Source organism: Thamnophis elegans, chromosome 8, assembly GCF_009769535.1.
Source record: "Thamnophis elegans isolate rThaEle1 chromosome 8, rThaEle1.pri, whole genome shotgun sequence".
NCBI lineage: Eukaryota > Metazoa > Chordata > Lepidosauria > Squamata > Colubridae > Thamnophis > Thamnophis elegans.
Window position 1 is genome coordinate 27,716,032 of NC_045548.1, and position 16,838 is coordinate 27,732,869.

The 16,838-nt window shown below is 39.9% G+C and overlaps 1 protein-coding gene across 1 annotated transcript in view; it reads right to left on the minus strand.

Moving 5' to 3' along the window:
* Positions 1-16,838, minus strand: part of SMCHD1 (structural maintenance of chromosomes flexible hinge domain containing 1) — a 90,936-nt gene that overhangs the window by 61,614 nt on the left and 12,484 nt on the right. Inside the window, 8 exon segments of the mRNA XM_032223079.1 lie at positions 2,053-2,254; positions 3,074-3,167; positions 3,925-4,091; positions 4,475-4,594; positions 6,115-6,229; positions 8,145-8,275; positions 8,361-8,443; positions 11,130-11,291. Of these exon segments, the coding sequence (XP_032078970.1) occupies positions 2,053-2,254; positions 3,074-3,167; positions 3,925-4,091; positions 4,475-4,594; positions 6,115-6,229; positions 8,145-8,275; positions 8,361-8,443; positions 11,130-11,291 (1,074 nt within the window).

Consider the following 16,838-nt stretch of genomic DNA (forward strand, 5'->3'; position numbering starts at 1 on the left):
GTGTCTGTCTCTCCCCTCCCTTCCTCTCTCTCTCTGTGTCTGTCTCTCCCCTCCCTTCCTCTCTCTTTCTGTAATTCTCTCTGTATCTCTGTCTCTCTCCTCCCTCCCACATTTGTCTCTCTGTGTCTCTCTCTCTCCCCTCCCTTCCCCTCTCTCTGTGCCTCTGTATGTCTGTCTGTCTCTCTCACTCACATACACACACACTGTGGTCACCTCGCCTCCTGGTCTTCGGCTGCTGCACAAGCCCATGTGGCATGTGCTGCCCGCTTCTCTCTTGACAGTTGCCTCGTTTCCAATGGAGGGGGTTGGGAATGCATGCATTTTCCTCCCTCTGCATGGATTGCTCTCTCTCACATTCAAATCAGAGAAGAGGGAGCAACCCACCCCCAGTCTCTCTGTCTCACTCACTCACTTAATCACTCACTCTTAAAAGTACCTGGCAGTACCCTCGGAGGGCTTCGGACAGCTTTGGAAAGCTTCAGAGGGCAGCTTTTGCAGAAGCCCAGGCAAGTGAGAACCAGTTCACGCCATTACAAAGTCTCCGAGACTGTAATTGTATGGGGTGTGCGCATGCACCTATGTTTTCCATGGGGTGGAGCCGTGGTGACCCTCTGCACAGCTGGCAATGACTCCGGACCCCATCTGCAGGGGATTTCGAGGAACGCGAGGGGGAGTCTAAAGTTCCAATGGTCTTAGCGATCCCTGTGAAAAGGTCATTCGAACCCCAAAGAGGTCACGACCCACAGGTTGAGAACCGCTGCTTTAGAGGCCAATGTATTATCAAGCATGTACTGTACATCCACCAATAGTTGTGGCTGCTAAAAACTGCCAGCCTTGCAAGGTCAAGACAAGAAGCACAACCAGAAGAACTAAGTTTACTTTATTATAAAGTTACATGAATAGAATCTTGGTAGACTGAAATTATTTCTCTCCTTGTTTCTTTTTCAGTCTCTGAGGAATGTGAAGAATTTCTTCTGAAATTGCATGCACCTGTGGACTGAACTGCTTTATCAGACCATTACCCTGGCTGTGAGTCTGCCTCCTCATTCTCACATGCCATCACCCTTACTATCACTGAAGTCTTTTTTCTTATTTTTCATTAAAATTGCAATCTTTCTGTCCAAGAGATCTCTCTAACAAGTTTGTTACTATCATCAAATGCTTTCTTGATAGACATTTCTCCCCATCAGCGCGCATTCCTTGTCTGGATTCTTAGGCTGAAGGTATATTCAGAAGTGAAGGTCTATTTAGATGAGAGAAAAATATCTAGACCTAAACTGAGAATGGGTGAGCTAGCAGATGAATCATAATCAGTTCTACAAAATTGGTTTGAAATGTAGCTTATTAATTAATGGAAAGTTACAAAAAAACCTTCACATAAAAACAATCCTATTTTTCCAACTCCCTATGTATTTATTTATTAAATTTATTTACCACTCATCTTGCTGTCATGCAACTTTGGGAAGCTTAAAATTTGACAAAACAATTGAAACTAACTTTAATTGATTGAATTATTAAAATAATAAGACAATTAATACATTTAAATGCATTAAACAAAATAGCTAAGATAGTGGCAGATATGCAATAGAGTGGAGGTTACTGGATCATAGAAGTAAGGATGGCACAATATATATTTAATATAGATCCAATATACGAAGAATTGGTATTCGAAAACCTAGTTGCCCTTCAATACAGGCATTTTACAATGCCCTCTAATGCTACTGTGCTTCCCCAAAAATAAGACAGGGTCTTATTTTCTTTTGGCACACAAAATAAGCACTTGGTCTTATTTTCGGAAAGGTCTTATTATTTTTGAGGTGTAGGAGATGGCGAACATGGTCACCTCATGGCTACTGCCGTGTTGCAATATTTTTGGGGACGGCTTATTTTAGCGTGTGCGCTCAAAAACACGATTGGGCTTATTATCCGGAAAGGGCTTATTTTGAGGGAAATAGGGTAGGTAGTACAATATTTAAAATCATGGGAATATGATCAAATTTATCATATTAGTATGTGAATGATAAATAGCCTTTATCCCAAACAATTACTCACTTGAAGAAGAGATAGGATAGGTTTCTTTGTCATATAAGAAAGGATGGTAACGTATAATTCCTTCCACTATTCCATCTCCTTCAACACGAGCCTTGAACTCAAAGCTATCTGCTGCTGTATTTATATATAAACTCTGCATATCATCCTTGATTTCTCTAAGATTCACAATCTGAGGTGTCTTCCCCTTTTCAAATAGTGAAATCTAAACAGACAATGAGTGTTAGTTTGTCTATGAATTTCTTGACAAAAGGTATCATGAATAATAAAAAGCAAGGAATATTAAATTAAATGCTTTCATTTATTCTTTAAAACTTGAATTTTATTACCAATATTTGAAAGAACTCTTAGATAAATCATATAACTATGACATGTTATTAATGAACTGGATACAAAAAAGGCACTTTTTAAATCACGAGAGTACTACAGGTAGTGCTCAACTTATAACCACAATTGGGACTGTAACTTCTTTTAAGTGATTTGGCCATTAAGAGAGTAGCGCCCAATTTTATTGTTTTTGGCCAGTTGTTAAGGCAATCCAGGTTTTCCATTTACTTTGCTTGCTGGAAGCCCCTTGGAAAATATTATAAATAGTGATTACATGACCCCAAGACACTGCAACTGTTTTAAATACCTGCTAGTTGCCACTTTTTTCAGTGCCATAACTTTGAATGGTCATTAAATAAATGGTCATAAATCAAAAATTTTATATACAATGTCTTCTAACTCTCTTTTCTATCATGACTAGTAAAACATAGTTCATACTTTTTAAACTGCATGTATATGGCATCCATTAACCAAAATTCTCAGACCTGGTTACAATAAAAAGAAAATATATTCTAAACATTAATTATCCTAATAGGATTCTAAATCAATAGAGAAATTTTGGAGGGATATGTTGGTGGCTAGACTATGGAGGAAGAGGATGAAAATGCTCCATTCATCGCTTATACTGCTTAAGGTTATATAGAACAAGTAAAACAAGTATGTTCTTTGATTTACTTCCAATAGCGAGAGATCCTACCTCAATAAACATATTATTGGAAATCATTTCTTCATTCATTTGCAAATTAGTCATGTTTCCGTTTGGTCCATGGATATAGTAATGATATATGTGTCTGTAATCATAAAATTCATTAATCAAACTATAAAATAAATAAGCGCTGCAGGATTTTTTAATAGACCACTAAATACTTTAAAGATATAAAAAGAATACAACCAGAAGCCAGAAAGATTATATATAAATTCAAGTTGCCTGGCCGTTAATAAAAGTATTCCCACTCCGTAACATTTCAGCTAAAAGCAAAACAACAAAAATAGAATAAAACAAAAACCTTTAGTCTATTATTTAATATTATAAATACTATATCAGTGCTGGCAAATCAGAGTATGTGTGCATGCATGCTCCACAAACTGGAAGGGGAGATAACCAGCACACATGTGCGTGCCGGGAAGCTATGCTTCTGATTTCTGGCATATGCATGCGCACCGGCCACCAGGTCTTCCGGTTTATGCTGTGCATGCATGTGCGATAATCAGCTGATTTTTGCACATGTCTGCTCCCCAGAAACCGGAGACCAAAAGTCCAGTGCGCACATACACACCGGTGCGCTGCTCCTCCAGTTTCCAATGTTCCCATGTGCACAAAAACCAGCTGACCAGAATGTGCCCTGGAAGAGCAAGGAGCGACAGTTTGCGTGACCGGAGAGATGGCTTTGTGTGCCAATTCCGGCACGCATGGCATAGGTTCATCATCATGCTACTATATAATGCAGTTTCTATGTTTAGAAGTACAGGAGAAAAAGTTCTAAGTATGATAAGATATTAGAATCATCAATCAATTTACTTGAAAGTTTAAACATGTAAGATACTTACTTTAACTCTCTTATACAATGGGGAAAATTATTTTTCAGATATCGTACATGCTTAGGCTGCATTCCAGTAATGACAACAGCAGTAAAACTGTCTTTCCCTTTCTCTTCCAAAATAAGTTTGTGCAGAAATCGCTCATCAACATTAACAATGTGGGAAGAATCAGATGGCTATTTGATTTTTTTAAAAAAAATAATACATTAAATTAGACAAGGAATGGTACTGATTAGCTTTCACTCATTTTGAAATCAAGAAAATGAAAGTTATGAGAATGCACATTTTAAGTTTCAGCAAGCAGAATTCACATTTTACATTTCAAGATTGGCAATTCGTCTAGAGGCTTTATCTATGCAGTTGGCACATTAGGTTACAGTGGATTTTAGCTCAGCTCAGCAGTTAATAAAAGTTGAATTAGGTCACACTCTGTATATGCTATAATCCTACAGGGATCCTTTCAGTAAAATACTTTGGTTTCCTAAATCCTAGCAGGTTGTAAATGTGAACGGATTGTTTCAAAGGTGGCATTAATCCAATGATTAAAATACTTTCTTACCTTTCTATTTCTTATATAGGTTCTGTATACAGGTTCTTTGTTTTTTTCTTTCTGTTCAAAATCTTCTTTTGAAAGGACAAGTTCATGAACATCTTGAGAATTTGCAGGTTTGCTTATCATCTAATAATAATTATATTTTTTTTAAAAAAATTAAGTTACGTTGCAAGCAATTCTAGCAGTCAACACAATACAGGAAATTTATATCACCAAAACTGCACTGGATGAAGATTATGTACTTTCTCAAATATAACATTCAATGGAAAATAAACCTGGCTTCATAATTCTATGAAATATAAAAACATAGCAAGGGAAAGATTTATTACCCCATAACAGCAATGCAGTTCTCACACAACAAAGAACAAAGATGATTAGGGGACTGGAGGCTAAAACATATGAAGAACGATTGCAGAAACTGGGTATGTCTAGTTTAATGAAAAGAAGGACTAGGGGAGACATGATAGCAGTTTTCCGGGAGGGAGTCAAACTATTCTCCAAAGCACCTGAGGGCAGAACAAGAAGCAATGGGTGGAAACTAATCAAGGAGAGAAGCAACTTGGAACTGAGGAGAAATTTCCTGACAGTTACAACAATTAATCAGTGGAACAGCTTGCCTCCAGAAGTTGTGAATGCCCCAATACTGGAAGTCTTTAAGAAGCTGTTGGATAGCCATTTGTCTGAAATGGTATAGGGCCGGGATGGTGAACCTATGGCACACGTGCCACAAGTGGCACATGGAGCCATTTGTCAGGACACGTGAGGCGTTGCCCTGTCAGCTGGCCAGCGCGGATGTTTTATAGGAGCCTGGGGAGGGCGAAAACAGCCTCCCCACGAGGTCCTGCGGAGGCTTCAGGAGCTTCCCTGAAGCCTCCGTAGCGTAAATAATGGTCCTACGAGCAAACTGGGAGTTTGGGAACAGACTTCTGGTTTGCTCATAGGGCCGGTTTAAGCCCTCTGGAGCCTTCAGGGGCCAATGGACCAACCAGAAGTAACTTCCGGTTTGCTCGTAGGGTCATTTTTGTCCTCCAGAGCCTTCAGGGAAGCCGTCCCTGAAGCTTTCGGAGGGCTTCCGGGGGTAGGCAGAGGAGGCTGTTTTTGTCCTCCCCAGGCTCTTATAAAGCCCATGGAGCCTGCTGAAAGTGAAAAAAGCATGCAAAAAATGTGTATGTGTGTGTGTGTGTGTGTGTGTGTTTGCGCCTGTCATGCACGCATGCGCACAGGGGTGGGTGGGTGGTTTCATGCATTGCATTATGGGTGTGGCATGCATTGCATTATGGGTGCATGCATTGCATTATGGGTGTGGTACGCCTGCGCACGCCCGTCCCCCCGCTTATGGCACATGAACCAAAAAAGGTTAGACATTGTTGGTATAGGGTTTCCTGCAGGGGGTTGGACTAGAAGACCTCCAAGGTCCCTTCCAACTCTGCCATTATATTGTATTGTAAATACTGCAGAGATGTTATTTCAATACTGTAACTTGACACTGAAATCTTTACCACCCCAAACACAGCCTGGCAAACTTTGTCTTCTACCACAAACAATTGGCCCATTCTCCATACATTCACAATCTTCTTAGAAGAAGCAGGATCCTGATCAGCCTACTATTAATCCAGATCAATTAAGCAATATTAGACTATACTTACTCTAACAGACTGTCCAACAAAAAACGCAGCTTGTTTACCACCAACCCCAAAATACGATATATCACTGTTTAAGCTGCGAGGTATTGGTTGAGGAATTACATATCCTGAATGATCACTGATACAAAAAATGAATACAAGAAAAAAAATAGAAACTGTTAAATGTATAGATATTAAATGAAATTAAAACAATAATCAATAACAATGCTTTGGAGTGATAAAAATAGTTATATATAAATTTTGTGAAATATCCTTTGATATCTACATTATAAAATGCATATACCATATATTTATAGAAATGTTCAGGAACATTGCAGTACTTTATGGAAACTACAAATTGAGAAATACATTTCTTTTTTCTCCTAAGGATATACTCTGTTAATAGGCTCTGTCCAAATTTGACAAAGGATACGGTTGATGATGTCACAACATAATCGGAGTGAGCTCACAATTTTAGACTTTGTGTTCTGGTACAGTTTATTGGCAAAATGGGTGCTTTAACATATTCATTTTGTCCCATAACCTCTCATAGGAAAAAGTAACCAAATCTGATTTTGTTAGGGATAAAATTTACCGTATTTTTCAGAGTATGAGACGCACCTTTTTCCCTCAAAAAAGAAGCTGAAAATCTGGGTGTGTATACATTGCTTATACATTGAATACAGCATTTTTTGCCTCCTGAAACCCCGCCCCCTTCACCAAAATGGCCATGTATAGCCTTTAGGAGCTTTGCAGAATGCTCCTGGGGGCTGGGGAGGGCAGAAATGAACAAAAAATGGGCCATTTTTTGCTCAATTTCGCCCCTTCCCCAGCCCACAGGAGCACTCTACAAGCCTCCTAAAGGCTACTCATGCCTTTTTTGGGAAAAAAAAAACCAGGCCCATTTTCGTGAAAAACGGCCTCTTTTTAGAAGGGGTGCAAAGTGCAAAACCTTTTTTTTAAAAAATAAACCCCACCTCTTCAAAACGTTAGTGTGTCTTATACTCCGGTGCGTCTTATACTCTGAAAAATATGGTAAACCACACATTTGCCCCTCAAAACTCTTCAACCCTTTCCCTGAAAAAAATTTGGGGAAAATGTTGCTCCTTCTCATTGGTGGAGCCCTATGGATCATCAATAGAGTGCCAGTGAACCATATGCACCTTGCATGTACTAATTGTCCATCTATGACCTACAGCATTACACAGGAATGAAACAACGATGAGTATGAAAGTATCCCTGTATTGGCAAGTTAGGAGATGCGCAGAAATCAAACTGCAAATTGATTAAAAGTATAAGATAAACTCTGAAATATTAAAATGTATTTGAACTTTCATTTGGATTTCTGAGCATGTAGAAATAACAGACGAGCTAGATCACAGAAAATACTAGGCTTTGTTGCGTTATGTTATGTAGGAGGAGGAGTGGCAGAACCAGAGTTAAAAGAGGAATCAACCTGGAATCCCAACTTCCTCACTTGAATTCTGTAGACCCTTATCCAATTCCTAGCAGGTGCTAACCATTATCTGAGAAGATACCTGCGCATAGCTGTGTAGCAATAAATCAGTTTAATTGGATTGTGTGTACCTGGTTATTTGCATCTGACTTTCTGAGACCGTACTTGAACTAAAAAGTAAGCTAATGCACAATTAGCTAGGGATATGTTTCATGGATATTTATTTTTTATTGTATTTATTAAATTTGTTTGCTGCTCATCTCACCACAAGGTGAAGCTCATTATGTTAAAAAGAATAAAACAATATGAAAAAAATGAATATAATAAAAATAAAACACTATAAAATACAAGTTATTTACTATAACTAAAAGATGGGGAAGGATTTTGTTATGCCTCAATATAATATTTAGATACTGCATCAATGGATATATTTACAATGTGCATTGACTCATATATAACATTACATTCATTTTCACTTACAATAATAGTCTAGCAGATTGGGATAATGAACATTTCTTTTTTATTATCCCAAAGTGCTAGACTGATTCAATGCATATATTTAATACTTAAACATAAATTAAGATTAGAATGTTCTAACCTTTCTATATTGTCTTGTTGTATAAACTTTGACAATCGATACACAGCCCAGTTGTTTAGTTGTTTAGAAGTCATGCCTCTTCCATTATCAATCACAGCAACAGCTGGTTTTCCTTGGCTAGCATCAAATAACTGTTACAGAAAAAAGCAGCAGGATATGAAAATACAAGAATAAAATCTGTCTATAAAATATTTTAAATATTATTTGACATCTTACCAGTTTTAACTGTATGCACCGAATTCCAGAATTTTGAGAAGTAGCTGATAAGGAGTTATCAATCAATTCTGCAAGTGCATATGCTAAATAAAAAGATTTTTTTCTAAGAATTATCATTATGAAAACAAATTCACGCAATGCAAATTACAATGCAAATGTTTACTCTGCTTCCAAAAGAAACCACATTGACAGGTATATTAGAAATCTATGCCTTTATAATTGAAATCCAATAGTGTATGTAGTATACATATCCTTTCTCTCTCATAGCTATGTATATATGCATGTTTACATCGTAGGGATGTGCAAGGCTTATGACCCGATTCTAAAAATATAATTCAGGGAAAATGAAAAATAATCTCAAGAAAAAATATAATTTATTTTAAAAGTTATAGACAAATGCCAAGTTCATGCTTATAGACCACCTTTTTGGAATTAAATTACAAACATTGCACATGCTGCATTTTAGTATTGTTGCAGTGTATTAGAACACTGGAACTTATGAGTTAGAAAATACTCAAATATTTACAATCCCTTTGGGGGCTCTTTTCATTTTGGCAAATCATTATATTAGTCAACATGATCTGACAAAAATAGTAGTATATTTACATCCTTAGTTCAATATGTTCCAGGAATAATTTCTTCTTCAGTTTTCATTTCATATCATTACTGCTGGGAGTAATGATACGAAAATGACTGAGAAAAGCAAAAAACAATGTATTTCATTCAGCACACAACTAAATAACAGAAGTCTTATTTACAAACTTGTCATGCTCCCTTCTTGTCTACTGTTCTAAACAAATGGTCTGAAATAAAATAATTTATTTAGTATTAGACACACAAAAAATGTGAAATGACAACTCCTAGGTCTTTCGTTGCTCTTGGCTTTCCTATGCATTGAGTTCTTCCCAAGAACCTAGGATGCCATAATGTGTCGACTTGGAAGATCTGCAGATCCAATTGACAGATGGAAATTTTGTCAATGTCCAAGATGGCGATCATGGGGGCCAGTTTATGATACAATCTTTCAATTCTGATTTTCAGATCTTGACATTCAAAGTAGTTTCTAACATTAACTATTTTTAGTACAATCTCAAGTATTGCCCAAGAAAGATCTGGCACTTATTATGAAGGATGTAAATAAGGCATGTGCAAGGATTAAAATAGCATCCATTGAACAGACCAATTACCTTGCCTACAGTACAGCAATGGTAGCTACAGAAAAATTGGATATCAAAATTAGAAAATTAAAAGCAAAATTATATTCAATCCTAAAGTGAATGATAAGACTGGAGACCAAAATAAATAAAGATCAGAATGTTATCTGAAGAACAAGAAAGAGCAAACACTAAAGAATTTTAAGAATCAGGACAAGTCTAATTAAAAATGTTGGCTTGGTACAAAAAAGCTTTGGAAATAATAAAGCAATAAATAATAACTAGGAAAAGTAACACAATAAGGCAACCAGACCACAGGAAATTTTACCAAAGTATAAATAGGAATGGGAATTCTAAAAATGGAAAATCGAACAAAAAGGAAACAACTCAGTTTGGAAAGGATCTATAGGAAACTAAAAAAAAAAAATGTTAGACAGATAAAAGAATTTGAAGATGAATTTAATAAAAGTCAAATGGAAGATCTACTATATCTTACGGTGTTTCTTAAGAATTGGATTTCATTCTATAAATTTCTTTGTTTGGAAAAGAGTAGGGGATTGGCAAGATTGATGTCAGCCGTCCCAGATAAATCGACAGGAAACAAGACTAGATAAACTGATTTTATTTTTTTTGCAAGGCTTTATTACCAGAATCTTGTATATCTGAAGGCACAAACTTTTCATTGCCACTTTTAAGTACTTGGTCCATTAGGGCAGTTTCTTCCTAAGTTTCTTTCTCTGATTGCTAAGCCAATGGGGGGCTCCTGCCTCTCTTGTCTGATTGTTTCCTAGGCAGCATCTCCTCCCCTCTTTCCCCAAGTTAATTCACACATTCCATTATACTTATGGTACATGTTCATTGGGGTCCCCTTAAAGACTAAAAGAGGCAACAAATGCTACTGTATATTTTACTCCACAAAAAGCCTATTTTTAAGTCTTCTGCCAAACTGACCAATGACAGCAATTTTGACTTATTTATTGTGCAACAGATCATAGGAATTCAAGCCAGAATTAGTGCAAAAGCTTTGAAGATTTTCCCCATCCCAAACTCATAATTCCTTGATTGAAAATTGATAACGAATCAACTAGAAGTGAAACAAACCTGAAATAAAACTGAATTTTAAAAAACACAAACTGCAGGCATGTCAAGATTACTAACCCAGTTGATAAGGATGATCTAGCAAGAGAGCTTAACTATAATGAGAATAGAAAGAAAGAAATCTGCTTTCTCATGGAAAAAGAAAACGGAAAGCTTCCATTCATTCTGCCATTTTCAAGGATAATATTTAAAACAACAGCACTTGATTAAAAAATAAAAACACAATGCATTGACTTCCACATATCATCATTCTCTTTAATGACCCCATAATACCTTGTGAGGTGGAGTCTGGGAAACTGAATGGAGCTAGTAGTGTGTTTACTGGCCAGATGCCCTTCCTATCGCCAATGCGGAGTTTTCTTCAGCAGACATATTCTCATTGTGTCCAAAGGGAGAAATATGTGCCTCTACCTAGGATTGAACTCACACCCTCTTGATTGTAAGGCGAGAGCTCCATCTCTGGTCCACCACACCACTCATTGACTTCCAGATATACTATTAATATTTAAATACTTACGAAGAGGAGTTTGCCCTTTGCTGTCATAGTATTCATATGTTCCACTTTTCAGAAGTGTGTTATAATGTGGCAAAAACTCAATGCACTCCTTTGTTGCTGAAGTGAGCAACTGATCAACTCTTTGTAGTAAGTAGAGAGTCATCTTGTCTTTAACAATTTGATCTACAAGATATATATGAAACTTTAAATAAGGAAAAATGTAATACTACAATGTACTAATTTCTTAAATGCTTGTTTCCAATACGGCTTTACAATCTGTCAGTTGCCCTATTGCCACATATTACTCCCTTACTCACATTTAAAGTGATCTGTCACATTTTTCTCCTCCATTCCCAAAATAATTTTGTTATTTTACCTTAAATGCAAGTAGTCACCAACTTATAGCCATTAATTTAGTGACCATTTAGAGTTATAATGACACTGAAAAAAGTGACTTACAACTGGTCCTTGCACTTATGACCATCACAGCACATACACCCCGTCACATGGTAAACCTTTGGGCACTTGGCAACTGGCATGGATTTACAACAGTTGCAGTGTCCAAGTCATGTGATTGTCATTCATGACCTTCCCAGTTGGTGTTCAACAAGCAAAAACAAATGTGAAAATCCAGATTTGCTTAACAACCACAATTCACGTGACAATTGCAGCGAATCCCTTAAAATTGGGCACTCCCTGAAGCACCATCTTGCTTATGAATGGAAATTCTGGTCTCAAATGTCATCATAAGTCAAGGACTACCTGTACTCCTGCTCTTGGGAGACAACCCTTCAGCTTCTAGGCTGATCTCTGCAAATCACCTGCTACTTTGCAGAAGGATTGACCCTTCAATCTAACCAATGCTTACCCCTCACTCTGACATTTTCTAATTCTATTTCTCTCATTAATAATAGAGTTTGCATAGCACAGTGACTGTGATATTTGCTTAGCATATAGAAGGTTGCTGGTTCAAAACAAGGCAGATTTTTAAATTATGCTGATAGTTCTTATTCCTGACCATTCATTCAGTGATTGTTCCAAGTTACAACATTTGAAAAACAGACTTATAAATGGTCTTTGAAGTTTTGACTGTCAAAGCATCCCCATAACTTATATGATGGTGATTTTGGTGAATGGCAACCAGTACACATTTACAGGAGTTGCAGTGTCCCAAGTTAATGGGATTGCCATTTGTGACCTTCAGAGCAGTTGTGGGTACTGGTTCGGCTGAACCGGTAGTGGTTTGGCGGCCCGGGTCGCTGGAACCGGCAGCAACTCAGGCCAGCCATGCCCCCGAACCGGTTCTCTCGTTTTTTGCTTCTGCACATGCGCAGAGGAAGTCACAAGTCCCAATCACATGATGTCATGCTTAACAACTAGCGGTGATTTGTTTAATAATTACAGCCTGAACTGAGAAACTAATGCTATAAGTCAGGTATGGTTGTGTAATGTTTCACTTTATAACCACATAGCTCAGTGAAGGAATTGACAGTTCCAGTTGTGGTCAGTAAGTGAGGGATACGTGTAATTATTCTTTTCTTGAGTAATTTCTGAAAGTTTTTTTTAAAAAAAAAATAAGTGTAAGGCTTTTTAGTAAACTGTTTTATTTAATTTTTGCTATCCCTTCAAGATAGGCCAGGTAAGAAAACAGAGCAAGGATTTCAGGAATGCTACTCTATTCTTGGGTATAATCCAATTGTGAAAGTTTACCAGAATATCAGTCTGCCCTCTTATTACTTTTGACAGAATTACTTTTCTTTTTCCTCTTCCCAAGTCTGAAATGCTTTTTATTTTCTTTTAATAACGATTGCATTGTTTCATCAAGATTATCTTTATATTCTTATACATTTTTTAAAACCTAGCAGAAAAATACCTTTTTATTTGGCAATTTTCACTACGCTATTCAAGAATATCCAGCATAATTCCAACATTGTCTTTAAAATAAAATTTACATTAAGCTTTGTGAATAAATTCTTGTAAAAATTATTCTTAGTCCACCAACTAAAATCATTTAAAGTACAATTTATAACCCTTATTAATTATATTGGTCTATAATTTGTGGCCTAAGTCAAAGCTTGTCTTTCTTAGATATTAATGCTATATTTGTGTCTTCCAAGTATCAGGCTGTAAAATCAATACTGATAAAATGCTTTTCGTATTGCCATATTATCCATTAATATAGTATCTCCCTCTTGAAGATATAATAACTTTATAATATGCCTATAATTTTGGTAGTTTATTTGTAAATTCAAAAGAAGTGTTCTTTTTTATTTCCATTCTTTTACTGTTAATATCAACAATTGTTGTAAAAGATATTTACTTTCTTTGGGAATTTCTTTGTCATTTTTTTCTTTTTACATCATTTTTTCCCCAAAGTTTTTTATTTTTTTTGTTACATAATTAAAATTATTTTGTGAAAGACCGTTGGCTTACCTGAACGGTTGTTCTCTGGGTGCTGCGAGGAGAGTCCAAGCGTGGGTTAACACAGTCTATCTGCCCTAGGACTGAGTGAGTTTTTTCTCTAGGCCACGCCTCCCTTTACCTCCATTATTCAGTTTAAAAAACGAAATAGCACCGAGCAGGAAGCCCGTTCAACAGTACATCCAGTCATCATCCTCGAGGTACGAGGAACCCGGGCGGGATTGGACTCTCCTCGCAGCGCTCAGAGAACGACCGTTCAGGTAAGCCAATGGTCTTTCTCCAGTGCGCTGCTTGGAGAGTCCAAGTGTGGGACATGCCCAAGCTATTGTGTCCCCGGGTGGGAAGAGACCTGAGCCTCTGGAGCCTCTGGGACTTTCTGTAGAACTCTCCGTCCAAAAGAGGCTTCAGCTGAGGCAAAGGTATCAATCTTATAGTTCCTGATAAATGCAGTGGGAGAAGCAAATGTCAAGAATTGATGCCTGGGTCGCCCACGCCGCAGAGGTGGCGGCGCTCCTCATCAAATGTGCAGTCACCCGGCTAGGAGCAGACTTGCCCTGATGTTCGTAGGCAAACTTGATGCAGGCCCGCAACCAATGCCCAACGGTGTGGGAAGACGCCTTGCGACTTAGCGACCCAGGATGAAATGACACAAAGGAGGATTCGGACCACCGAAACTCCTTGGTCCTCTTAATGTAAATTCTGACCATGCGCCTCACGTCAAATTTGTGCCAGTCACGTTCTTTAGGATGCGACGGCTTGGGACAGAAATCGGGGAGTATTACCTCCTGAGCCCGATGAAATATGGTGTTGATCTTTGGAACAAATGTGGGGTCAAGTCTCAGAATTACTCTGTCAGTGTGAACAGTGCATAGATCTGACCTGACGGAAAGAGCCGCCAATTTGGACACCCGTCTTGCGGACGTGATGGCCACGAGAAACGCAGTCTTGAGAGTCAGATGGAGAAGACTTGCTTGTCAAAGCGGCTCGAATGGTGCCCCCGTCAGGGCCCGAAGAACAAGTGGCAGGTCCCAGGATGGGTAACGGTGGACCGCTCGGGGACAGATGTTTGCCGCGCCCTTCAGGAAGCTCTTGACCTGCGGGTGTTGGCTCAGGGGATGGGAAGACCCATTGAGGAGGATGGTGGACAAGGCCGCGACCTGACGCTGGAGGGTGCTGGAGGCCAATCCCCTGTCCAATCCCTCCTGCAGAAAGTCCAGCAATTGGGGAACTGAGGCAGACACATCCCTTATGCCCTTCTGGCACCAAGAAGAAAAAGCAGCCCAGGTCGCCTCGTATACCCTGGTGGTCGAAGGCCTCCTGGACACCTGGATAGTATGAATGACCTTGTATGAGAGCTTCTGCCTCCTCAGGAGCTCCCCCTCAAGTGCCAGATGGCTAGTTGCAGCCACTGGGGGTCTGGGTGGCGAACCGCCCCTTGGCAGAGGGAGATCTGCTCCTGCTCCCATGCTGTTGCTGCTGCCTGCCACGGGACCCAAAGGGACCCCTGTCCTGACCCCTATCCCCACCCTGGGAGTAGGGTCTATAATAGGAGGAAGACGTGGACGGTGGTTAGCCTCCTGAGCCCGAAAAGACTGCTTCCAAAAGGAACCAGAGCCCTTGCGCTCGTTTTTCTTCAAGGTGGCCGGGAGAATCTTGCGCTTGTCCTTCATTTCAATGACAAACTTGTCCAGGGCATCCCCAAAAAGCTGCCCCCCCTTAAATGGGGTGGAAGCCAGCTTCCATTTTGCCTTCATGTCGGCCTGCCAGTGGCGGAGCAACAGCAGCCGGCGCGAGGTAACGTTGGATGCTAATGCCCTAGAGGCAAATTTGGCAGCATTCAACGAGGCATCCACTGAGTATTCTACCGCAGTGATAATTTTGCTGAGATCATGTTTCCACCGGGATCCCCTGGCAGGAGGTTTAGCCCTCAGCTGCCTGAGCCAAAGAAGGGATGCCCGGGTGAAGAAAGAGGCCGAGATGGACGTTCTGATAGCCCAGGCGGCCGCCTGGTGCGTCTTGTGGCAAGCTTTCTCAGAATGTTTATCCTCCGCCTTGAGGCCATCTAGGAGGTCTGTTGGCAGGTTCAAATTTGATGTCAAGGAAACCATCGAAGCATCCACCTCGGGCAGTTTCAGCACATCTTCCATCTTACCCTCAACAGAATAAAAGACTTTATCCCCTCTGCTAGGATTGGTCAAGGTACCAGGCTGGGCCCACTATCTTTGGACCATGTCCATAAACAGATCTGGGACTGGAATTAACTCCTGAGTGGGTGCGTTCTCTTTGAACAGACCTTCCTTATGATCCTTCGAGGAGGAGGCTGCAGCGGCCGTACCCTTGGGCGTGGAACCTAGTTCAGTAGCCACTATGGCCTTATGTAAAATAGATTTAAATAATGTGGGCTTGAACAGGCCTGTAAAGGCCAACTTGTCAGGAGATAGGTCTTCATCCTCCGACAGCTCAAAGCTCCCTGCCTCCTCCTCTTCCTCCCAAACCGCCTCTTCCGTGGCGACCGAGGTGCCAGGAGAGGCCGGAGCCTGAACCTGAGCAGTGGCAGAAACCCGTTTAGGCTTGGAAATCCTGGGTTTTCCTGCTTCTTTATGTTTTATGCCTTCGGCAATCCCTTGGGAGATGGCAATGGAGATGACCTCCCTCATCTCCGCTGACAAGGCCGGACCTTTGTCCTCTCTAGGCCGTGGTCCAGGTAGACTGGCCCGTTCCTGCGTCTCCCTGAGCTGGGTCCCTCCTCCGCCGGGAGTAGACCCTGGAAGGGTCCCAGCTCCTCCCTCAGAGATGAGCTAGGGGAGTCGGGGTAGCCCGTCAGCCTTTGCTTTGCTGCTGCTTCGGCTGCCATTGAAACGGGGAGGGGGGACATGGTATTTGGGAAGGGAATCATTATGTGCTGGAGGAAGATTCTAGACGCTGACCTGACCATCTTACAGCGCATGTGGAGGAAGGGAGTTTCCCGCCAAGGTTAACTGTCCAGCATTCCATCCTGGTGATGTTTTTCGAAGATATCTCCTACCTGACAGTTGGGTGAATTATAATTGGACTATGGACTGGGGTGCCAAGGGGAGGGGATTGAATTATACATGATATTCTTTGCTTTCGCACCTAATTAACCAGATTCAGCTTAGCTTTGCTACTGTTCATTTGTAATTAGTAAAAGCACACTTAATTTCAAACAAATGGAGTTGAGTGGTTTCTTTCCTGATTATTAAATGAAGTCGCACCTCACAATAAGCTGAATCTCACCTCGCACCCAACCTGGAGCGAACAACTACCGAGGGGGGTGCCTTCACAGAAAGA